Genomic DNA, 26193 nt, shown 5'->3' with positions numbered 1-26193 from the left:
CATACTTAAATATGAAAAAGAAAAGTAGCCCATTGAATTGAATAAAACAGTCACAAGTCGATAAATGAGACGCTGTTAAAGCAAATCAGCCTGATTTTATTCATTTCAGTGGTATTTTAAAGCATCAACCACCCCCTCCCTCTAATCCCACTGTGCACTTCAGTGTAATTCGATCCTGTTGTCCTTTAACTCCAGTCTGAAGCACATTGTCACCTCCACCCCTCATAACTTTCCAGTCAACCCTTAATTGCTGCATGCTCCAAGCAGACTAAACAAGTCGTTAGCACCCCAAGTACCTCTGTAGTGTCTTTGTACGTGAGCTCAGTCTCAACGTGGTTCTATTTTGTGGAAGTGAATGTCTTAGTGGGCTCCACTCTAGTGTTTTTATTTTCTCCCCTTGTTCTTTTTTTATGTCTCTTTGATCATTCTCCTTCTTCCCCCTCTTGTCATTATAAACTGTGACGTGATGGGGTGATATGGATGTTTGGGGTCCTCAGGTGTTCTGGGATGTGCCTCAGTAAAGATATTCTTTAACATCAGCCGTAGAGGACATGCACTGTTCAAGAGCTACAAAGTAACAGTACAAGACGGCCATGAGACGGCCCTGTATTCCAGACGTCTTCTGACACATAGTTATCACAGCTGGATTGATGGCACAGTGAAAACCTGTTGACCCTGATGCCAGGAGTTCCCTCTTTAGATCTAGAAGGATTATTTGATCCTTATGTCTGTCCAGTTACATTATTTTGAAATCCCAATAAATGGTGTTGATGTGTTGTCATTTCATAAAAATGAGTTACATCCTTTATATTGATTGTTCATCTGTTGATAAACCACCAAACACTCAATATGTTTACTATGTAAATATGTTGTACTACTGTACATGCTGCTGTTGATTAAAACACAACACATTCAAACACTTTGTATAAACCGCTGAAGAGTTCAGCCTGGAGTAGCACAGCTTCATGTCACATCATACACACAGTCAAAAGAAATAGTTTGATATTTTAGAAAGTCAACTTATTCACTTCCTTGCAAACAGTGGAAAGATCAGTACCACTCTAATAAATATCTGTTCAATGGAAATCCAAAGTCAGCGACTGCTTAGTTTACATCCACCAAATAGTAGAAATCCTTGTTATTACGTCCTGTTAACAAGTAACCACTCATTTAAAAGTCCCAGGTTATTTGAAGTGGAGATGGATAAGAAGATATAGTTGAGTCGGGCTGAAAGATGACTTGAGTAATTTGATCACAAAAAATGATTGAGGCAATTTTCCTTGAACCAAAGCATCTTTTCTCTTGTATTATGGAATATGGTCAACATGTTCTGCATGGATCTTAATTACTGACGCACACCGACATAGGTGAGATGGAGCAAAGCCAAGAAACGACAGAACATGTCAAAGGTGTGGGACCATTTGTAGTTGCATCCACTGTAAAATGGAACTCAAACACCGTAACAAGTGATGTAGCAGTTAAACAGTCTACTCTGGTCCACTGAGCAGAGCCGACACAGTGTAAGGCAACGTGACGTAACGTAAACATGTTTATTTAATGTGATTGATGAATGAGATGAACTTTCACGTGATAGAATACACAATGACAAACATAATCGACTCAGTTGAGCTTTTAAGAACTAAAAACCAGTGTACTCTGGAGCTCTAGGAGCAACAGGACAGTCAGCCAATCAGAAAAAATCCTGTTGACAGGTTTTCTATATTACCCTCAGACATCCAGTAGCCAGGCTGCTGTGTCTCCATCTTTACAATAGTGATGCTACACCAAGCTAAGCAGCTGCTGCCTGTGGCCTTGTATTGACCTGAGAGCAGAGTGGAACAGATCATCTCATCAAACTATCCAAGGAAGGAAATAAGTGTAGTTCACAAAGTGTCAAACGATTTGTTGAAGTCAAGGTGTGTAGGGATCAGCATCATGCACCTCTCATTAGTATTAACAGTCCTACACTTACTCATTTTTCATGGATGACCTGCAGTTGAAACGGCTCCTCAGGTGCAGTCTCTATGTTGTCATTTTCTCAGTAAAGTAAGTTTCTGTTGCAAAACCATGACCTGAGATCAAACCAAAGATAATCTGGTGATGTGTGCGTGACTGGGAGCAAGTGTGACCCCATTCTTAGAACCGTCTAATCTGCCCCCCCCTCATCTCTCCTCCTTTATCCCCCTTCTCTTGCATCTCAACAGCCATCAAGGGCTTCTCGCCTCAGCACAAGATCACTAGCTTCGAGGAGGCCAAGGGTCTGGACCGCATCAACGAGAGGATGCCGCCGCGGCGAGACGCCTTGCCCTCCGACGCCAGCCTCAACTCCCTCAACAAGGCCCTGTCCTCGGAGACCAACGGCACGGACGCCAAGGGAAGCACCAGCAGCGGCAGCAACATCCAGTGAAGCGGCAGCAGCAGGCGTCACCTTGGCCGACGGGGCCGCCCCGCCCCCTGCCTCATCTCGGCCCGCCACCGCAGAACAGGGGCAAAGGGTGAAGGAGTTGAAAGGAGGGGGAGTGTTGGAGTGTGAAGGGTGGGAGGCATGTATGGCTCACACTGGGGGGACATCTCACTTGCTAGTCTTTGGATATGCCTTCTAAATATTAGTTCATAGTCAAATCTGCTAAGTTATTGTCGGTTCACATTTCTGAGCAGTCAGGCCTTTACTGCGCTTGCTGCTACACCACACCACAGTATGTCAGAGAGACAGAGTGACAGAGAGAGAGAGAGGGATAGATAGATCCTAAAGGTGATTTATTTTCTTTTTTTTCTTGAAAGACCCTTGCTCATTTACACCGAAATGGAAAGTCGTCTAACTTCTTACTAACTATTGTACGTTTACAAAAATACAGCACTAAAAAGGACAGAACATGAGATAATGTTTTTAACATATAAGGGTGTACAAACTAAATAAGGACTATTTATTGATAACTTTTTTTTGCTACTCTTATAAAATAGCTCTGAAATTAATTAGGCAGTCTTAAAAAGAATGTTGCAATGTTGTCGAAATGCCAAATAATGGAACGTTTTATGGTTTTGTACATATTATGCTTACCTCAGGTTCTTTTGGTGTGTGCTTTGACCTGATTTTTCTGTATAATGGCTAAATAACTCGGTAATGAATACCTATTTTCTTGAGTTTCATAACTGGAATTTACATTTACCTATCTATCATTTGCAAATATGTTTATTTTTTGTCTCTTTTGGAAGGGGGGGGGGGGCAGATTTATTGTGGCTTGCTGGAACTGAGTGTTAATTTTTTCTCTTTTTAAGTATTGCGAACAAAGTAAAAATAGAGAACCTATATTGTGTAAAAAAAAAAAGGAAAAAAAAGAATACAATAAACTTAAAGTGTCTGCCTATGCATGTTTTATAAAAATCAAACAAAGGAACTAGAAAATCTGAATACCTTGGCTGTGGAGGCCTGTTTTGAAATATATTGCGCTTTAGTGAACATATACTGGAAACGTATACCTGCATACTTTCAATTAACACCATGATGCTCTATGCCTTCAACTTCTTTTTGTAATTGAAGCATTTAATTATCTAAAATGGATGAGAAATCATATTTTTAACCTGCGCTTGTAAGTGCACACAGTCCAATTAAGCATGTTTGACAATTCTTGTGAGGTGTGTGGTTACATGTGGAACTCAAAAATGCATGATTAGCTGTTTGTGTCATATAACAGGTAAATCAGTTTTGTTCTGTTTTGTAAATGTGCCACAGAAAGTGTAATTTGATTATGATTACTATTATTATTTGGAACTCTGCTTTGTATATCAGTTACAGGTTTGATACTGCTCAATACTTTAAGATGAAACAAAAAAAAAATACTTCGATCTTTTTTAAGAACTGCTTAAGTGCCCAAGTAATTCACTACACGACATGAAGCCTTGCTTTTGTAATTTAACTTCAAAACTGTTGGCAGATGAGGCATGCACTTGCAACTATGAAAAGTATTTTATATAACTGTTCAATAAAAATGTGCATGAATTTCAACTTGAAATGTACCTGTTTCTCCTGTATGTGTGTGCGCGTGTGCGTGTGTGTGTGTGCGCGTGTGTGTGTGAGACTCGGGCTCTCCTGCAATTGTCCGGCGGCCAGTGAATATGCAACCATGTACAATAAAATCAAATACATACTACACACACTCCCTTGGGTGTTTTCTGCACAAGACGGTGAGGCTGTATTGTTGAGCTACGTGATGGCCTGTGTTTTCCAACGACATTTCAGGAAACTGTTACCCATAATTCATACCTGCAAGGAAACAAAAAGACACTAAGAATAGAGACAATAGAGTCCCAATGTGTTACTCACACCTTGCAGTCCAAGAGTGGAGAGGATGCACTGAAAAAGGGATTTTTTGAACACTAATACATACTCTCTATGAATCTAAAAAAAACATCTTAACATTGACACTGTCTAGAGAATAATCAGCTCTGCTACACACAAACCAGGACTTGGTGTTGACTGCCCAGTAAGTAGATGGGAAATTGCTCCTTGGCAGTTTCACAACAAAAGGTGTTTCCTCCTCATAAACCTGCGTGACTTCTTTGATTAAGCTTGGAGGACAAAGCCAAGATTGCTCCAGTTTACCTGCGCACATTAGAGCCAAGGAACTGCAGGCTTCCTCTTGACTCAAAGGCAAAAATGTGGAACTTTGTATTTCATTGTGTTTTGAATTGCGTTGTGTCTTATTTCAACTCAAGCTACCAGAAAGTCATAAGAAGGTTATTAGATGTCACCTATTAACACCCACTTGTTTCTGGTTTTAAGAGATCTAATCTGCTTGTGCTCAAATTATTTGAACATAAAGCCACTTTAAAGCAGCCTACACTTTCTTGTCCCTGTTTTCTTGCGTGTCTTTCTTTGGCCCTCTTCAACTGAAAGCACAGTGCTAAAATGAAAGGAATTTAACTCTGACATCCTGTTTTCTTTCTCTCTTTTTTTTTAAACCAACAAAAAAAAACAAGAGCTAGATTTTGTGAGATAAACCAAAGAGCAAGTGAGTGCAATGTCAGGGACAAACCAGCAGTGAGCAGCCAGTGGTCATTATCTACACCTCAACTTGAACCTCTCATATAAAAACATGTTTGTTTTGATAGACTCAAGAGTCAGACTGTCCACTTGACTCATGAGTGGAAATGAGACTGAGGCTCATCCAGTAGTAAGCAGCTTGAGCAGCAGTGTGATCTGCCTAAGGTCATCTCTGGAGGAACTGCTCCGTAAACAATGAAGAATAGTGAGACGTCATGGCTGGTATTTGAGCAGCTCCCAGGGGCTGTCAAGATTTGGCTCCTTGTCATCTGTTCCGATCATTACTTAATAAGTAATTTTCTCTTCCTTTGTTTTTGTTATGTTGATGATAGATGCATGTGATGGTACGAATATGAAATGCATGGCAGTGTGTGTGTGTGTGTGTTTGTGTGTGGTGCAAGTAAGTGGTTCATGTTTTTCATTGGATGAGTCTTCTGATTCAGAGCTACTGTCATTTTCCTGTCACACGTCACATGTTTTTATGTTTTCATGTCAATTCAATAACCTGTTGTTGATGGACATCCTCTATCTGAGTGATCATGTGAGCTGTTGTTGCACCGTCTCCACTGAGTTCCAGCCTCCTCCCAACTGGTCAACTGTCAGAGCAGGAAAAAATAAGTAAAGGGTCCACTCCCTTTACGATGCATTCAAACACATTATTCAAAACTGTAATCACTCTTAAATGGACTCAGGCTTGCACCCACTGGCTGCCTTGTGCTAGGCTCCAACCAGCCCTAACCCACCCACTTCACGTCAGGAAAGGAAGCCAGTGTATTTCCTCCCCTTCTTTATCTAAAGGAAGTGCCAAAATAAGCATCAGCAGCGGAGCCCGGACACCTTTTCCATTCGCCACACAGTCAAAGTCTGAGGGTGAAGTCAGACGGGTTCACAGCCACAGAATCATCATGAAGACCAACAGAGTTCTTCTCCTGCTCCTGCTCGCCTTCACACTAGGTAGGTGAACCCATTCTATTACTTTTGGTTGAGGGCCCTCAGAGGTTTTCATCCCTTTTATTTATTTCAGCCTTCTTTCTGAGCATCATCAGTATGAGGATGACTGGTTTAATGGCCTCAATCACTGCTGAATAAAAGAGAACTGAATCTGATACTTGTATAAGGTCCAAACATTTCCACACATAGTGTATTTTGTCAAGTTGACTGGTGGCATTATCAGTAAATGCAAAAAAAAAATATTCTGTGTGTGTTGTGCAACAGTAATTGTTCAGATGCCATATTTATGTTTTTCTTCTCATGCAATTTAAATTTGTTTTGGTATGTGCAAAGATAAGATCACAGTGTTGTTCAAAAGACACTCTCACTTTGAACATGACCTCAGAGACATCCACTCTGAGATTGTGTTTCCGTTCATCCAGGCTGAGATAAGCCCTGTGTGTTCATGCCATCAATTGTCCTCCTCTTTTATTATATTAACAAGTTAGAAGAAGTTTGACTGCAAGTAGTGTATTATTCTGCTATATTCATTTGAAGGAAAGAAAAAAAATCACATTTCTTTAATAAACATAGACATAAAGAACAAATCTCACACGCAGGAATGAAAAATCACCAAAGTGACAAATGAGGCTCTCTGTTGAAAACAGGGAAGAAGAGGGTGGCTCTTGATTTGTTTGTTTTTTCTTGTGCGGAACCAAAAGAACTTTTAACTGTTCTGCACTGGACAGATAGGTGATCTAACAGCAGATAGCCAGTGGGAACCAAGCTGCCCCCTCTCTCACAGAGACAACAGAGTATTGTCCTGAGACTGAAACGTCCCAACTGGCAACAAATCTACTTCCAGCGTTTAGCTGTAAACATCTGGAGGAAACACCCTCACCCTGGCTACTGCTCACACAGGGACTAAAATTAGTCCACTAACTCTTAGCACTTGATAAGTATTCATAAAAAAAAATCTAACAACACTGTGTGAATGAATATGAAAATATTTACAGCTTCAGTGTGCATAAATGTTGTGTTTTTGTTTAGTTTCGGCAGATACTAAGGATGAATCAGTTCTACCAACTACAACTCCACAACCTCCGGCAGTTTCACCAAGTGGAGCAACTCCACCAGTTTCATCAAATAATGGAACAGCTTCACCAGCTACACAAGATGGAACAACTCTAACAGCTCCATCGGGAACAGTTCCACCAACTAGTCTAGCAACTCTATCAGCTCCAACACAAGGTGGAGCAGCTTCATCAAATATTACATCTGCAGGTATGTGCACTACAGAAATATTTCACATCACAGGAAACATTTGCTCTCTAACACAGAGTCAGATGAGAGGATCAATACCACTGATGTTTCTTGCTTATGAAAACATGTCTATTCTGAAGACGTTCTACAGGTCTCAGCTTCGCTCCATACAGTTGAGCTGTTTTAACAAAAATAAAGCACAATGTCAATTTGTATAGAGCTCTGATGCTAATCAATGAAAACAAGCCCCTCCTAGCCCCACCCATTACACTACACACACTAACACCTAGGCTATATCATTCATAAAGCTAATGGGCAAAGACACCTATTCCCTTAAGGCTTCAAACTATATGATCCTTACACTGTTCCATAGCATAGACAGAACAATAAAGCTACAGTGCTAATCACTGTAAATATGGCCTACAGATAATACAAAGAATCCTTGCGTGTTCAAACCACTTACTATGTTATTGGATTCTACCAATGAAATCCAGATACAACAAAGTTTTACTCAACTTAACACATGGACCAAAATAACTGAGGTTTGACTTTTAAAAAAAATGTATTAAAACCTGAGTTGACTCAACTTGAGACTTGACTCAAATTAATTTCAGGATCTAAGACTCAGCTTGGTTCTGACCTGGGCTCATCTTGAATGATATGAAGGACTTGGGGCTTACATTGGTTCTGGACTCAACTTGTTCACTTAACTTCAGTGGCTTGAGATCTGCTCTAAAATACAAGAGTCCAGGCTCAGACCTGTTTCACATGACGTAAGCATTCAAGAATTTACTTGTGAAACAGCTCAAATGTAGACCTCAGCCAGTGACTGCTCTGGTGTGAAATATCTTGAATAGGATTGCAGCTGACAACAGTGAAGACAGGAAGCTTGGCTTCACAGGTCAGAGGACAACAATAGTGTGTCTGGGACAGGACAGGATGCAGCTTCACACTGCTGCAGTGTTTCAAGCAGAGGATATCCACCTCAACACTCCTCCACCACCTCCATCACTGACTTGACGACTTTTCCCCAGTCTGACACTTGGAATGAGGGCATTCCTTTGTCTCAGCCACTGGCCTTTAAGGCTGTGCCAAAAAAAAAAAAAATGATGCAAACATACAACTTTGAAGAAAAAATAGAATCTGTCAGCGGAAATGTTTTACACAGATATATTATTTTCTATGTCTGCTGAAGCTCTCTGTCTTCACCAGCTGATTAATGGGCTATTCATGAGAAGAGCTTGTAGAAAATGTCTATCAGCACTCCGAATGAATGAGGAGATCTAAAAGAAAATAACAAAGAATAATTTGCAAAAGTGAAAGGATGAAGGTGAATAAACTACATGAATAGTTCGGATTTTTGGCATTAAGTTGTATGACATTAGCCGTGTCGTGCATCAACAGTGACTTTCCCCCTAATGCTTCCTGTGAGTTCAGCCTGGTTTTGGTGTTGATGAAGGTAGTTCCAGCTAGTTGGCTGAGGTCACAAAAATTCTCAAAACAATATGCGTTGAAAAGAGCATTACATTTCCACCACAAAACTGCTGTCCACAAAAAAGTCGGACCTTACAATCGCTTGGCGCTTTTTTCTCTCCCTTTGTATCACTGCACACTGCAGCCTGTTGACAGTTGCACACCTTTCCATCACCTGTTTCACAGGTCATAAGTATTCTTTAATATTTGGTTATTTGTCATTACATTCAAATGTTTTTTATTCACCAGTTTATACTTTTTTTTACGGGACTCCTTTATCTCCATATTTCCTGATATAGTAAGAAGAGAGGATCGATACCTCACTGATAGTTCTTGATTAATCAGAACTTTCCTCAAAGAACAATAGATAAAACTTTTTCTGAAAAACCTGAAGCCTGGCTGAGATATCAAGAATCAAGAGTGCTCTGATATATGTGACATAAACCTCTCATCATGATTAACACTTTAAAATCTCTTTTTAGCTTCACAATGTGTACTTAAAGCAGAAGTGAGTGATATATTTGTGTTAATATAAGTCTTAAATAGTTATATCTTCCGACAGCAATCACTTATATAGAGTGTTTGGACCGAAACACGGGTCTGTCAGTCCCTCTGCTCTGCTCTGAGCCGAGGAGAAAACATTTATCGTATCCTACAGTTTTTATCCAATGAGGAGAGAGAACGGCATGCAGGGCTGTGTGTGCAGCCAAGGGACGCCGTGAATGTGGTGACGTAGGGACGAGGACTGTTATGGTGCGTTCAAGGAAACTCGTATTTTTCCGACCGTGAAGTCGTACCAGTTCGATCTGGTACGAGTTCACCGGTCGGAAGTTACGAGTGGCCGTTTATAGTGACTTTCACCGGTAAAACAGGTCGGAAAAACACGAGTGGGTTGCCTGGAACGCTACAAAGTCGTAAGTTGTGACTTGAAGCTGTAATTTCCGATTTCAAAAGCCGGCCTGGAACGCAGCATTAGCGAAAACGACCGGATCACTCACTTCTGCTTTAATGTAAGACTGGAAGTACGGGGAAATAGACTTGAACTGACTAATGATTCCAAACTCTTTCATTTCTTCTTGTTTTTCAGCAACTCAAACTCCCACAGTACACACTGCTCCTCCTCCGGTCAACCAGACAAACAAAGGTTAGCCTTTCTTTCGATTTATTAGAGTAAGAAGAGAAGGTCAATACTTAAGAGCTAGTTGAGGACACAACTTGAACGTTTATTCTAAGAACATGAGACTTTAATTTACATTTACACCAAACCACTCAAATTGAGTCTTGTATCAAAGTAATTATAAGACTTGAGACTTGCTTGTTCTGAAACACCTGAAGCCTGTCTTTCTCTGATATAGCCTACCTGATACCTTTCTGTTTGGAACAGATGAATCAATTGATCTAGGGAACCGGCCATTAAATAACTCAACAGGTACATCTACTGTATAAATGCAGTATTTTCACCTTTTAGGAAACATGCTTTCTGAGTGTCAAATGAAAGGGATCAACCTGTTATATCTTATCTTATCTTATCTTATCTTATCTTAACACAGAGAATGGAAACAGGTGGGATAGCTTGCTTGACTTGGTTTAACTCATGATATCAAACTCTTTGATGTCTTATTCTTTTCTCTCTTTTTCCAGCAGTGAACACTACTTCTGTGAACACTACTTCTTCCACGATCCCTGAGACTGTCAAAGCCAACCCAAGTAGACTTGCTTTTACTTTTTTTGAAAATATTTTACTGGTGATGATGACACTGTTTGAAAATCAGTCTTTTCAGAGAGTGTGTTTAATAGTAAGGGGGCAAATATCATCAGTATTTTATCAGTGCTTTCATTAAATCATACTGATCTGTTTTTCAGCAGGCGATGCTTCTTCTAGCACAGGTATGCTACAGCACATCATTTTATACATTATGTTTGTTCTGTTTATGTCCAAGCATTACTAACATATATCCATAATACATTTTGTTTTGATAAATCTGTGATATATTTTTCAGGTAACAAGCAAAGTTCTTCAGGGCAGGAGAATGATGCTGGTGAGTTACACTGAACTGCCATAGCTACATGATGATTTTTCTGCATATAAAGCCATATCTGATGAATGAATCTAGTTCAATCATAAATCATTTCAGTCATCCTGTTGGGTGTTATAGGACAGGAAACTAATCAGAAACACATTGTTTTTAAAGGTTCTCAGACTGGGGGTGACAAGCCAGCAGAACCCAAACCAGGTAATGTGTTGAACTGCGCTCTGCTGGACCTGTCACTTGACATGTCCAGGTCACAGCAAGTCAGAATCATAAGGTCATTGTTTGATCCCCAACTCCTCCAACCCACATGTTGAAGTGTGGAACCAACACCAGCCTCTTAAAGTTTAACAAGACCAGTGAGGCTACAACAAGCTAGCAGCTCTGTGCACGGGAGACAGATGATACATTTTCTTTAGCATGTTAGCCCACCAGCATATGATAATTCACTCTGAACACTATGTATATTTTATATTGCTATTTTTTAACTGCTTTTGCTAGATAAACTCTAAATGGACAGATGTTGATGAGACACTCCCTCTGTTTTACCCTCAGGAAATAAGCTGTTGTGGATTCTGCTGCCTGTCACGGTGCTTGCAGCTGCTGCTGTTGCCACCTACCTCAAATTCAAAAGCAAGAGGGTCAACGATTGCACAGGTACATGCAATCTATCTATCTATCTATCTATCTATCTATCTATCTATCTATCTATCTATCTATCTATCTATCTATCTATCTATCTATCTATCTATCTATCTATCTATCTATCTATCTATCTATCTTACTGTCAATTTACTGCACTGGATACACCCAGGGCATAATCGCTTTAAAGAAAATAAACACATTTGATGAATAAATGGGTAGTTTGTGTTTACTAATGCTTTGTCTTGTCTTTATTCTACAGAGATTGACGCTGGAACTGAGAAGTAAGTTTGAACTTTGTTGTTTCATGTTGTACTTTACTGTAAAGTTGTGAACAAGCAAAGCACTCGTCCCTCTGTCTCCCTGTCTCTTCACAGTGCATCTTTCCAGAGCAGACCTGAAAGCACCAAAGATGGTGTCATGCTCCTCGGTGTGAAGTCATCAGGCGCAGAGGAAAATGGTGAGCGGCCTTCCATCTATTTCCTGCAAGCGTTCCTTCCAGGTTCCTTCTGCTTGTGCATTCTTGCAGCGCTTGGTAAAGCTGTTTCTCCAGACACAGTTAAGCAGTGATTCCTGGGAAGTCGCAGCCTTTTAATATTGCATTGTACTGTAAGAGCTTTGGGGGCTTTTGCTGGGCAACAGAAGGTGTTTCCTGTGATTTTGTGCCCCCGCCCTCAAACAAGCAGCAGGGCTTGAAAGATAGTGACTTCCTAACATAAACACAGATTATTTTGGACAGGGGCTATTGTGTGACCAGCAAATGTCAGTGTGGGCCAGACGCTGGAGGCGTGTGCGTGTTTTTTGGTGGGGTGAATGCATGTGTACATCCACAGGTGCTCATGTCATATGTGGTTTGTACACAGACTCTGTGCCCCTTCACCCCACCCATGAAAAAAAAACACATATGGGCACTGAATGTTCCGCCGCGGCCTTCCTCCCCTAACACAATCAGGTCTGGATGACTTGGCTAAGAGCTTCACAGGGAAATGGAGTCATGCTGTAGGAATTTTGCTAAGGAAGAAAGTGTTTATGTTGTTGCAGACTACTGGATTTCTTTGGTTTGTAGCTTTATAAATTCTTATGGGTCTGCGACCGTGCTACCCACATGTAAGTAAAATAACAGTCTGAAACCTCACCAGCAAAAAATGCATTTACTGAGGTAATAAATTCAAATTAAATGCCGAAATAAAAATCCTATCACTCCTCTGTTGTAAATTAATGGTTTAATATTTATTTAAGCTGTTTGAACGTCAGGAATCTGGTTTGCATGACATTGACATTTTTTTGTACTGGAGAAGTGGTGCCACTTCCTAAGCATGGTGACATCCTGTCCTGCGCTGTACGAGGCCGGTGCAGTGCAGCTGTCTGCTTAACATTATTTCCCTTCCCGGTTAAGTTAGAGTATTGTTACGATCGTTTTCCAAGCTGGACACATTTGTAACATCTGATCACTTCTTCTGTTGGGGCTTCATCAGTTGCCTGTGTTGTCTTGTGTGTTTCAGCTGCTGCGAGATAAAAAGGGGCGACATCGAGTTCAGCCAGTGGATGACTCACAACTGTCACACACACACCCTGGTCTTGTGGAGGAACTGTTTAGATTTCTGATTCTTTGAGTGAATTTTGTGAAACATTTGTATCGAGCAGTGGTTTTCATGTATGATTCTGTATGCTGAATGCGGTTTTAGGACTGTGATCATAAATCTCAGAGTAAGTGAATTTATTCTCAACCTGTGAGGATTTAAAACTGCAGATAACTAGGTAATTCTAGCATAATCTCAATTTTCGGTATACTGTTGACACAAATACAGCTGCATAGCATTCTTGCCAAAATACAAAGCACATTTTCTTTACAATGCACTGATCTCAGATCCATCAGATGTAATAAATCATTTCACATTTTATAATCATCCTTTTTAAAACTATTTTGTAGATTATGATGTTTTTGTTGTGTTTTATTATTGATTGTGCGTGCGTGCATGTGCCTGTCAGTGTTACCAAAAGACAGTATAAGAACAGGTTATTTTGGGATGCACTTCACTTTTACATTTTATGTATCTCAGTTAAGTATTTCTTTTAAAGGAATACTCCAATAGACTTTTCCACTGGGAGCATTTTAAATCACCGTCTTCCCTTTTCATAATAATACTGTTCATTCATCAGCAATTTTGAAGTGATAAAAATAGTGCTTGTATTTTATTTAATAGAACATTTTAGCACAATGACTAAGGTAGATACAGATGTTTGTATGTAAAGACACTGGAAATGCTTTATGGCTGGAATTTGTTCAATTTCCTCAATAAATCACAAGAAAATGCAGCTTTGATTCATCTAATTCTATATCAAACTTATCTATTTGTTTGGATTGATATTATTGAAATACAAATCTTTCTTGTACAAGATAAAGCCCTTAACGACATTTTCCTTTTTCAGCCTCTCTCTGTTCTGTCTATATTAGCTTTTCTTACATGGTTGCTCATTGACTGCAGTAATTCAACCCAAATCCAAATCTGCCCATGTTTGGGGTTTTTGTTTGTTTGTAAGTTTGTAAATAAAAGTTTACCATATTTATCATATTGCAATATCATTCCAATATGGAACAGGTCACCACCAACAGTGTCAGTTCAGTGACTCACCACTAGAGGGAGCAAACAGCCAACACAAAACCAAGAGCCAGCCATGGTCTTACTGCCAGTTGGTAAGCTGGTGTTTATTGCACTGAGGTTTCATGAGGTTGTTAATCGAGGAGTGAGATGTAGAAAACCAGTGTAAAATATCCCACTGTGTAACTGTTTGATCTACAAAACACAGTGCTCAGGCAGAATGAGGTCATAACCAGAGAGAGTTCAACCTTTCTGTGCAATGAATCCAACTTCAGAGAATAAATGTGAGTGACTTTTGCCATTTTGTGAACACGGCCTCCATGTTGAATCAGTGATATTAGCACTGGCTCTATCTGTGTCCTTTGTAAGCTGACACTGGGTAACAGCTTTGACTATGGGCGCACGTCCATCAAAGAGACAGTGAGCAGATTGGCAGAGGGCCCATCACACACAACTATAATGGCGTACCAGCTGTGGCATTGGTCGCATTACATTCAGGATGTCATGCCAGTCTCTGTCCTTCAGCTTCACAGTGGTATCGAACAAAATCTACTCTTCTCGCATGAAATCTGAGTCTGACAGTGACAATTCAGTGCAAATGCTACGCTTCTTTTTATTGTTAAGACATGGAGCATGACCTTTGTAAGGCAGCGGTTTGACTGGCTGAAACCTACGGTGTGCTGCAGAAAACTGATGGAGGTCATTTTCATATATTAAATCTCTTAATCTGCACTGGAAGGAAAACATGACTTTATAAAAATGTCCATCCAAACACAATATTCGGACCAAATGAAAGCTTCCAATTTGTATTTGTTTATTTGGTGTAGATATTGTGCATTCCCTGTTTTGGCTGATATGTTGAGTTCTGGTATAAATGCATTGAAATGGAGTTCAGTCAGCTGCTCATTTCATATCTGTATGACATGTAGGAATCTTACAATAAAATCATTCCAGCTACCGTTACAAATGCATTAAAAGTCATGTGTATGTAGGGTCAAAAATTTGTATATATTATGATATTGGCACGTTTTCACAGACACACATTCACATCTTTTTTTACTCGAGGGACCATATTTCTCTCTTTAAAGACCTCTCAGCTGTGTGCAAGGCCAGCAGGAATACTCCTCCACGTGCAGCTATCTTGTGTGAGAAATGCAACTCAGCAAAAAGGCTCCTGTTGTTAAATTTCATGGGGGAGGGCACTGGGTGCAACACGCAGCAGTTTGACTGATCAGAGAACGACAGCAGCCCGGCATACCAGGCGTGTTAGGGGGGATAACAGGAGGTTCATCTGAACTGCAATGGATTAGTAACTTGAAACACAACATCTTTTGCTTCATTCAGGGAAACGGGGGTTGGCACATGGAACAAATTCACAAGCAGATTTTGGTCATCTCGCCTTACCAACAGGGAATGAAGGTCACATGCAGAGTTGCTACTCATTACAGGCCCAGTGTCTGCTCTCTTTTGTCTTTGAAGGTCGCAGAAAAAGAAAAAGAGTTAAGTTTCATTCAACAAGTGAACCAAGTCAACCAACTGAAATTACAAGTGTTTATCAAGCAGTGTGACAGGAGCCACAGACAGACGGTGCTACACATGAAAAATGTTGATGGAGGCAGAATGTAATATCAAGGCATTGGAAACATTATAAGCTCTGAAACGAGTGCACTGATCTTGGTGAGAGCTGACAGTTGCTGTAAAACACAGTCTGTCTCCTGAGGTTTTCGCTGTGGTATCATTTCATGCATGTGTTCAGAGAGTGTGTGCCTCACTTGCAGGATTGCTTTCCCAGTGATTTTCATTTTTATGACTGTACTGCAGTCTTTCTGCTAAAGGTGGATGGAGTAATGTTGCTCTTATTGCCCTGCATGATTCCATGCATCCACTGGACATTGAGCCGATCAGTGCACCACATTTCACCCAGTCTGCACAGTTAACCCACATAGCTGCAATGTATGACAGGTGACAGCATCTGCAGATAAGAGTCGGACTCTACAGGACAGACCTCAGGTGCTGCCTGTGTCTATGATAGGCCAGTTAAAATGTGCATTTTGCACAAAATGCATTTTTAATATAAGACTGAGCTTTTTTATTAAAATTTTCACATTTCTTTTGCTTTCATTTTCAACTGTGCTTCGTCTGCCTGTACACAGCAGATCTAATTTAAAACCCTCGATACTATTTCCTGCTTGTTAAGTTTTTACGATACAGTGTAAAATGTAGGCTGATGGGTCTGAAAGAAAGCTTTCTCAGCAACTGTATTGACCTTGTTTATTCATCATACATTTAGGTCAAATGAAAGAAATGACATTTAGGTCATGACGAAAGTACTGACAGTGTCAACTGCAAAGAACAGAAACCTCTTTTTACTGTAGCTACTGTAACTGTGCCTACAGGTCATAGGCATGTATCACTTTGGTCACTTGGTATATGTTGGCATAGGCCTACTTTGCAAAAAAGAGGTTTTAGAACTAAAAGAGGAGTAATTCAAGTTGTTAGATCATTTATTTCCTCCCAAAATACATTTGGCACATAGATGCAGCTCAGATTACGTGCCCTGTGTTTGCACACCATGATAAAATGTGTCATATTTTTCACAGTTTTTCTGGCAGGAATCAAAGAGCCTCCATCCACAAAGGCAGTAACACAAGCTAAAGCATGTGACTTTTTTTCTGAGGCATATCTAGTTCTCTCCATGTGACTGGAGCAGAGCTCTCTCTCTCTCTCGCACTCTCTTGTGCTCCCTTGCCCATTGGATTCCATTACTCTTTAGCCAGCAGAGCTGCTGGAGGTAAGAGGGGCAGCTCCAGTTACTGGCAGGAGATTTCTGTCGAGACGGTGCATGCATGATGAGGGATAAACTGTTGATGAGCTGAACAACTGTGCCTGATGTTTTTTTTACCTGCCAAATGTACACACACCCATACACATTCAGTAAGATGAGATGTTTTGGCTGAGCGAACGTGGATAAAGGGCTTCCTCCATGTGAAAGACCTCCAGATAAGATGGGAACTGGCAGCAGGAGTATGGTTGAGGGAAATGTTTTGCTTATTTTGAACTTAATTGCATCCCTGTGGGAGGTGAAAACCTCTCTGATCAGATAAATTTCATCCTTGAATTTCCATCTCTCTGTAGTAATGGTGCGTGCCCTGGATTGGCATGTAGGTTCCAAAGCAATCTGTATTTGTTTCTGCTTCTTATTTCAAGACCAGCGCCATGTTTGGATGTGTTAGTTTGGCTGAAACCACTGCCTGTGCCTCAGTTTAAAAGATGTGGATTGTCCCTTTTAACAATCCCCTGTCTAAAACTTGAAAAAAAATCACATTTGAGGTTATGCATTGAATCAAATGTGTAAGTGTGAAATATTACCTTCAGCTTGTTTCCTACAGAGTTTCATCAGTAAGGCTGAAACAAGGTTTGTGCTTTTGACTAATAGGCTACCTATAGGCTACAATAATAGGCTATAGGCTACATGGCAGTAAAAACACACATCATTTCAACGAAGATTAATTTACACTGCTCAGAAAAAGGGAACACTTCAACAACACATTGTAACTAAGTATATCACACCTGTGTGAAATCAACCTGGGATGATAATTTTGATTTACATTGATCATTTTTATGTTATTTTGTTCTCAACACACTCTACTATATATTGAATAACGATTTTAAACGATCTAAGATGTGTTGTTTAAGTGTTCCCTTTATTTTTTTGAGCAGTGTATTATTAGCCTATTTGTTCAACATGTGGGTAAACCATGATGTGGAAATAAGACATAGGCGAATAAAACTGGATTAACTTCACAACAGCCCTCCCCTTCTCCCACTGTGCATGTTCCCCCGACCACGTAGCAACAGAAATATTCTCTGTAAGTGTTGGTCAATCATTTAATTTAAAAACCACTTGGCAGCCAATAAAAGGAGGAGCTGAGGCCACGTCGAGAGATGCACTGTGATTGGTCAAACCCTCCGGTCAGCTGAGTGGGGAAGGAAGGTATAAATACTGCTCAGAAGTTTGCCCGGCGCAGTGTGTGTGTCTGTGTGTTTGTTGTGTGAGTGAAGAAACGGTGCGCGTGGGAATTTATTTATTAAACTGTCTAAACTATAAATCTTCTTTTTTGCACTAAATAATATTTAAGGTAAGTCATTTAAAGGCCTTTCAGCTAGAATTGAGCAGCTAAAGTTGGGTATTGTTTTATTGGGGGTGGGTTAGCGTGCTAATGGCTGCGTGTTGACACTTAATTAGCCACCTGTGTCTCATTTAACGTTAACGTTAACGTTAGCTCTGACGCTGCTTCGTGCTTTTTTCAGGGAGCTGTGCTAAAGCCACAGGAGCCCGGAGAGGACAAGCCCGTCACCATGGTTGCCACAAGCACATTAAAGACAAAAAGCACCGACTGTATTTCGGATTTGGTCGACAGAAGATATGACCAGGCTTGCATTGAGAAAGGTACGCTTACTGGCATTTTATGTTTGTTTGTTTTCTCTCCCTCTTTGTGTCTGTGTAGCTAACCCGTTAGTTTGTGGGTACCGGTGGGCTACTTGTAGTTGTGTGCTTGTTTATCCCATGGTTTATCCCTGTGTGGTGCATGGCTGCAGCAGTGGAGGGAGGGGGACGGGCACAGGGAAGTCAACAGAGGATGAAGTCATCCCTCTAGCCGGTCTGCACAACAGCTACATGCGTACAATAGCACATCTACCAGCTTCTGTCTCCAGCCGGAGCCGCATCATTGCACTGTGATGCTATTTCATCCTGTATGAAGCTTTTGGTCGTGTGTGTGGTTCGTGAGAGCTTTGACACGTGTTATGTACAGATTAGAAAGCAGAAAAAATGAAGACTGATTCCATCCATCACTAATGCATCTGTAGTCAAAACTGACAAATGCATTAAATGTTGTCTGCATGCTGAAATCTTAAAATGGCTGGAGCTGGAATTGGTTCCTAAAATGAACTTTTTTTTTCTTTTTTTCCCCTCAGAACTGGATTTCTGGGAATACTGCTTGGCTGAACCTCAGAGGAATGCAGATGTGGCCGAGGACAGAACCTGTCAACAGCTGGCCAAGATGTTTGAAAACTGCCTGTCTCGAGCCAAAAAAACGACACTGCACTGCTCCTCTGTGCTGGTCCCAGAGAAGCTGACGCGGAGAATAGCTTGTGAAGTCCTGAGGCTGGCGTCTTGTGAGCCTTGTGGCCTGCGTGGCTGCGTCCTGTATGTCCACCTGGAGCTGGACAAGGGCTGCAAGCGGCTGGAGAGCATCATCTATGATGCCACCGTGGTGCCCACATTCGAGTTGACTCTTGTTTTCAAGCAGGACGGCACGGCCTGGCCCAGCCTGAGGGACTTTTTCTTTATGGGAACCTGCTTTGCCCCAGCTTTCAAGCACGTACTTAAACTGAGTCCAGGTTTCCGGCTTGTCAAGAAAAAACTGTACTCCTCCTCGGCTGGCACCGTGGTAGAGGAGTGCTGAACTATGGGTGGGGTTAGAGGGATACTGGGTTTCCTGTGGGTAAACGCACTTCTGCCCAAATGTAAATGACACTCCAGTAGTGTCATATTTTCTACGGTGTTTTGTACAATATGGTTTGTCATCTCAGTTATTGGTAGCCAGTCAATCCAGTTGCAATTTGGGATTTACACTCAAAAGGTTGTGCATAAGTGAGCCTGGTAGTTCTGGGTTTCACTTCAGTGTTTCTAAAAGTGCATTTTTATCAACAAAATTGTAATATCCTGAATTTTTTTTTTTTTTCTAATAAGTCCGTTTAATACAAACATGATTTTAAATTGTACATTTTGCAGATGAATGTAAAACTATGTTCACATCAACATGATTGAGAGGGACATACTGTGGGTACACTTGTTGAAGACACTAGCCACTTTGTTGATGCATCTGCGTGTTTCCAGATGTATTGAATGTGTTCTGCTGCTGTAAACACACCTAGGCTTAAATAGGAGACAGTGACATAGTCTTTGGGGGCCATATGTAGCTATTGTACCATGCTGTATTCAGGGCTACAGATGTTTTTTAAGACTGAAGACTTTTGTGAGGATGCTGCTGTCTTGGTGTGGAGTCACACTAAGGGAATGTGGATGCCTTAAATGTCATAGAAATGTACTTTCTCACTCAGATCACAGCTAGACCTATGTGTATGTTTAGTGTTGAGCGTTTTGTTGCATTTTTATTTTTTATACCCCTTTCCCAGACACACCTTTTCAAATGCCTTATTAAAAGGATGGTTCACCAAAATGTTAACATTTGTTTTGTTTTTTTTGTTTTTTTAATGTGATTTAACTGGGCTGTGCAAAGAAATTCTTTTTATTGATTCAAATTTTTTCAAACTTTTTTTTTTATGCCATTTAAACTTCTTGTTGGAGGAAAGGTTTTGTCTCTACTAGACAATAAAAGATTGAAACCATAGTTTTCACATTTTTATCTTCTCTTTATGCTGTTGAGTCTGAATAATTATTCAGCACCCACAGATCATTACTGTACATTTTCTGGAGCCAAGCCTTCTGGAGTGGGAAGGCAGCAGTGGGACAATGCTGGCTTTTTAAAGAGGACAAAAGGAACAACAAGATCTCAAGAATTTGATTATTATGCACGACTAGTATGACTAAGCCTGGACATCATGCCAGCCGCCAGCATTGCTGAATAAGTTAATGCGCATCATGCTGGTTAATCTTCAGAATTCATAGAAACTACCAACTCCAGTAATTAAACATTTTTAGTTGTATTCTAGCCAAGACTTTAATTTCAAAAAGCACACATTTGACTCCAGTTGCAGCTACAGGTCATTTCCTTTCCGTGATTATACACAGTACACAGCAGCCTGTGCATGCACACTGCTGTAACTGTTTATGTCAGCACATCAGCTGCTTGTTTGAACCTGCAGAGTTTGTGCGACATTTCTCTCGCTCCCCTTAATGGAGGTGTCTCCATAGTGATTTTAAGGGCCTCCTGTTTGTGAGGCATACAAATGAGTCTGTTGCATCAAGGACTTTGACACTTGTGTGGGATATTTGTAGTAATGGCATTTGTGCTCAAGACTTTTTTGCAGCAACCCAGGCTGTCATGTTTGTAAATGCATAGAGGCTAGAGTAACTGGGCCACTCACACTGTCCTGAACGGCTTAATGTTTGTACAAAGTTTTTCCAATTACACAGGCCGTCATTCTTGCACAAACAAGTGAACGGGCTGACATGGTTACAAGAGATTAATGACAGTAGCACATGATCTTGTGCAAGATGCGTCACTGTCATTGTGAAGGGACAAAGCACCAGTGATCATTTACCCAGTGTCACACTTACGCGGCCTCGGCTGATCCCTTTGCCTTGCTGCGTGTAAGTGGGTCAGCAGTACAAGTTTGCACTGTTGCATTGATTTAATTGAATATCACTCTGTACCACATTTAATGTTGTGATTGAATTAATCATTTATGCTTGAAAACAAAGATAAAGGATGTGTCTATATCAAATGTGTCTAGTTTTTATCTAAACTTCTATAGCCCTTAGGAGATGTATTTTAGAAGAAGTCTTACATATGTTGATATGCATTTGCAATGAAAAACTACTTTATAAGTTGCAATGACACTGAGATTGTCTAGCAAGGGACTATCCAGAAGAAGATTTGCTCAGCTTCGCATAATGATTGAAAACAAGGGAAGCATTTAACCTGGTAAAGTAGTTTGCAGTTCAAAGGAGGGGGTAATGTAACAAACAGTTTCTTTCCCTCTTGCAGGTGTTGTCATTACTATTAGGTCACCAGGAAATCTTGACGATAAATCAAAATTTAACAGGACGTTGAACTGTTCCTTTAAAAACCAGCACTTATATTGTGCCCAAATTTCCAATTTCATCTATTCCGCTACACCTTATGAGAATCCTTCTCAAAGGTGTAATTTTGTATTACATAATTGGTTTGTGGTATATGTCCAAAGAAAGGCAGAGAAAGCAAATGCTCCTCCCAAGGGGCAGGACAACATAATTAATATAGACTGAAGCCTCATGGAAAAGTACCGAAGGCTGTCTCACACCGTGGCAACCAAAAGAGTGACTGATCTACTCTCTCCTGGCTTGGCAACTCATTCATGGAAGCCCATGAATCTATGGGTGGTATTTGAGATCCTCAGTCAACATGACCTAGGGAACCATGCAACGGTCTCAGTGACAGTGCCATGTTGTGGAAAGGGCCACACCTGCAGAGTCAATCACATTGATCAGAGGGATCTAAACAGCACATACTGTGGCCTCGACAGCTGACTGATGTTTACCAGCTCTTGAGTTGCCTCGCCTTCTCCACGGGGCATCCGAGTCACTAGATAAGCCTGTTTGTTCCCATGAGATGAGCTGGCCTTGAATTCATGTTTTCTTCTGACCTGCAGAACAACCTCTTTCTGGGAAAAGGGAAATCTGACGAACTTGGCCTGTGTATGCATCTCACACTGGGACTGGGTTGATTTAGTTATCTAGATTTGTTTATCTCTCCTGAGTTCTTGTGTCAAATCTACATAAACAAATTGTATATATGTAATATTTATCTCTGACATTATCACATTCTCTTGATGTTAATTTACAAGAAATATCCAACTCATGCATGTAATGTTTAAATATCTAGTCTATTTCTTGCATGAGGCATAGTGAAATAGATCCTTGTTTTGGTACTAAGTTGAAAGCAGGGACTGCTATCTGACATTCTGTTACTATGCCAGCTGTTCAGTAAGACTGTTGTGATCACTTCACACCAGGAGCAGAAAAAGGAGCCAAATGATTACCTGGGTAGACAGTGTTTATTTCAAATACCACAGACTGAGTCAGTGTGACCTAAGTTTACATTCTGGCAGGTATGTTTGTTGATTGTGAGCCCCCACACCCCCCATATCGAATCAAAACACTGTCTCTGCAACACCAGAGAAGGAGATTTCCATCCAGTGAAAGTGGGACTCATTAAATGGTTGGGTTGGTAAACATGAGCTTGCTATTTGCTCTTTACTGACGTTGCATCACATGGCTTCAGCGTATTGAAATTCAAACTTTCATACGCTGGCCTCTTGCTGCCATTGGAGCTGGCAACATGTAAATCCATTTAGCCTTGCCAAGCAGCGCCGCTTTAACACCTGAGCACTGAACGCAATCTGACAAAACACAGTAAATGACTGAAGTTCTCATTCATCCAACAACACAGAGCACAGACTAGTTTTAGGATACTGCATCAGATAAAAGTTTAGATATCTTTTTGGAATGTGATCATACACTATGAACATGGTTAATAAATCTGTATATTTATTAAAGATCATCATTTTAGCATTGCGTTGAGCATGTTAGCAGGGCTTAAAGCACTGCAGTGCCTAAATGCAGCCTCATATGGCAGCAGCCATGACTGTAGGCTCTAAGTCTTGTGTGTAATTAGCACTTAGCTCCTACTTTCCCTTACTAACACAATATAGGTCATCAGGCAACAAATGTATGGGGAATGTAATGTAGGCTACATCCTGTTAGCACATCCTCCTAGCCATGCACAACCAGAAAAACAGATCCACCTGTGTGATGCAACTGCAATACAGAGAAAGGCCTGCAGTGAGCAGTAATCAAAAACTGTTAACGATTGTTGCATAATCTTCTCTCGCATCTGTGTGTCCATAGAAATCACTTCTTTAAATGATGAGCTGCTGAACAGCTTGGTATTTAAAAGACCATCCCATCATCTAAATACAGTGTTAAGTCATTTGTAAGCACATGATTTAAAACTGTTTGCTGCATGTGGTCACAGATAGGTACAGAGCGTAACAGAATGGAAAGTGCAGGTATTGCCTTGGCAAGAACACAGTGTCTTGCGTTCTTTCCCACATTAGTATGTTTTGACTTCCAGTTTTGGTTTTACATGCAATGTTAAGAACCTCTTGCTCTGATCAGATTACATTAACTCGGGCAGGCATGTGAAGCAAGTGGATGAAGATGGAATAAACCACAACTGCCTCTGAATGAAATGAAATAGCCCTAACAGGCACATGATGCACATTTTTAAAGGCAGTGTAATTCTAAAAAAAATATGGATATTTTGAGATGTTGCTATGCTATTTGCAGCAGTGTGGATGAAGTGTTATTTCAGTGTCACTACAGACAGTGTTTGTCTGGTGGGTGTTTGACCTTGGTAGACACTGTCCTGGAAGGTTTGGACCTGACAACTCCTCCATAACTAATGCTGGCATCAAGCAAAGATTTCTCTGGCATCTGACAAGTGGGTGTTGTCTCTCCTTTGACCTTTTATGGTGGAAATAGGTCATTGTCCGGGTGAGATCACCTTCATGACAATGGTCCCCTTGCATTAAAAATACTGCTATGATGGTATTTGAGATTTGTTATATAAGCACTGATGAGTAGAACAATAATCATTCCTTTGTTACTGTGGTCCAGTGTGCATACTGTAATGACTTGTACAATGTTTTAATTCATTTTTCTTACCGTAACATAAAATTTACTTTGTTGAGATTTCACAGACCTGCACAGACCAAATAAGCTTCTATTTTGGGAAAGGAATGTGTTGTATAGAGGATGTACAGTAGTAGGTGTATATGCCCAGACTAACCCTCCAGGAAAACATGACAAAAAGCAGCAGTTTGACCTCTGTGGTCAGTGCCAACTATGCTCTCATCCATTTCTCTTGAAATTCTGGCTGGATTGCACAAAAACACATAATGTAATACAGGTCATGCTTTGGTGTATAATGTAATAAAATTCAAACATGAAAACAACTAACAAAATATATCAATCCTGTGGAGGTCTTTGGTTTTTTTAAACCTTGTTTTTCAATGTAAACATTGAATATAAACAAGGAACAAAAAGAAAAGGCATGCTGTATTATGTTTACAAAAAAGGATTTGGCTTTCTTGCCTTATTCTACTATTATACTTGAAACAGTTAATGACAGTGGTGTATTATATTTAAATAAAATGATGTAATTGCACGTCTAATGAAAAAAGATAACAAATGATCAGTATTAGTGACTGCTGTTGTCCTAAGAATGTCTCAGAATGGTGGAGTGGCTGGCTGTGAGCCCTCTCTCTCTTCATTATCATTAATCTGATACAGCATCTTTATATTCATTCCACTTCAGCATTCACCTGATTAACACTTTTTCTTTAAATAAAAATAAATCTATATTCTACCCTAGTTCTATGTTATGTATTGAATAAGAATGAGACTCTTCTTATTTGTACTGCTCTAATTTAACCCTTTTCTTTGTACTTGGCTCATCTGATGGAAAATGGTTCCACCAGTCATTAAACAGAGGGCACAACACCAAAACTGTATGTGTTCCAGGTATCTGTTCCTGGGATGCTTTGGGTTCATGGCAGTTGGGACAGTAGTCAAGTCTTTCATAATCTCAGTTACAGTTATGTGGCCTTATTCAGTGACATAACCAAGAGGAGTTATTGCTCATAACTGCTGCCATTACATTTGTAAAAGGAAGTCTGAGTATAGTGTATGGACGCTTTGGTTTATTCCTATTCTATTCCAACTTTTGGATTACTTTCTTGTGGAGTGGCCACATTGTGTTGACAGAAAATATACAATTTATTTAAGAGTGCAACAGTGTGCAAAACTGTCTCAATCACTTTTGGAACACTAAAGATTTGTAATTAATGACTCACGGTGTTTGGAGTCGCACAGCCCAGGACATCCTACTGCCATCTGGTGGAGAAAGGGAATGACAACAACATTTGAATGAAAGCCACTTATAAAAAGTGATTGATATCAAAACTAAGAGTATTCATCAGCCACTCATTTAATATTTTTGAACAGATAGTTTTAAAGCAGATAACTGCTCCCTGCTCTTTCTCTTTGGTTTTGTCAAACACATAGAAAGCTAAATGTGCCTTATGTGCGCTCTGTTCTGCTTTTATTTTGAAATTTTACAGGAAGCGTCACTTGTGTTCTTGTAGTTGCCAGGGGCAACACAAACTCCAGGCGACGCTGGCAGGCAGTTAGGATTCATTTTGAGTCTTTAACTATTGGTATATATATTTATCATTGATAACAATAGCTGAGTCTGTTTTAAATGGGATGTGTTCTTATTAATTGATAAAGGTTGTTGAGTAGAAATGCCGCCTAAAGCCGCCAAAAAGGGCTCAGCTAATAAGAAGCCTAACGCTGCAGGAGCCGCAGCTACCAACAAGAACTGGGAGGCTGGTCTCAGCAAAGAGCAGTTTGAGGAGGTTT

At 40.4% G+C, this 26193-nt stretch overlaps 3 protein-coding genes across 4 annotated transcripts in view; all 3 read left to right on the top strand.

Annotated features, from left to right (window-relative positions):
• Window positions 1-4003, top strand: part of LOC311001769 (protein phosphatase 3 catalytic subunit alpha) — a 68412-nt gene extending 64409 nt beyond the window's left edge. For both annotated transcript variants that reach the window (XM_083992919.1, XM_083992918.1), the window contains one exon: window positions 2205-4003. In XM_083992919.1, coding sequence (XP_083849045.1) covers window positions 2205-2407 — 203 coding nt within the window. In that variant the 3' untranslated portion in view covers window positions 2408-4003. The remainder of the gene's footprint in view (window positions 1-2204) is intronic.
• A 3999-nt stretch (window positions 4004-8002) lies between these two features.
• On the top strand, window positions 8003-13823 carry LOC311001975 (uncharacterized protein; the record flags this gene model as incomplete). The annotated part of the gene is made up of 11 exons (XM_083993155.1): window positions 8003-8007; window positions 8092-8135; window positions 9795-9851; window positions 10349-10414; window positions 10571-10594; window positions 10708-10746; window positions 10900-10941; window positions 11293-11394; window positions 11642-11663; window positions 11757-11839; window positions 12882-13823. 11 exons carry the CDS (start codon window positions 8003-8005, stop codon window positions 12893-12895), a joined length of 498 nt encoding a protein of 165 aa, XP_083849281.1. The 3' UTR covers window positions 12896-13823.
• Window positions 13824-18006: 4183 nt separating this feature from the next.
• Window positions 18007-19584, top strand: LOC311002062 (DNA damage-inducible transcript 4-like protein). Its single transcript, XM_083993280.1, has 3 exons — window positions 18007-18118; window positions 18291-18429; window positions 18957-19584. Exons 2-3 carry the CDS (start codon window positions 18339-18341, stop codon window positions 19445-19447), a joined length of 582 nt encoding a protein of 193 aa, XP_083849406.1. The 5' UTR covers window positions 18007-18118; window positions 18291-18338; the 3' UTR covers window positions 19448-19584.
• Window positions 19585-26193: the final 6609 nt, after the last annotated feature.

The sequence above is a fragment of the Trachurus trachurus genome, assembly GCF_905171665.1.
Source record: "Trachurus trachurus genome assembly, chromosome: 18".
NCBI classification, from domain to species: domain Eukaryota; kingdom Metazoa; phylum Chordata; class Actinopteri; order Carangiformes; family Carangidae; genus Trachurus; species Trachurus trachurus.
This window is presented reverse-complemented; position numbering and strand designations above follow the sequence as displayed.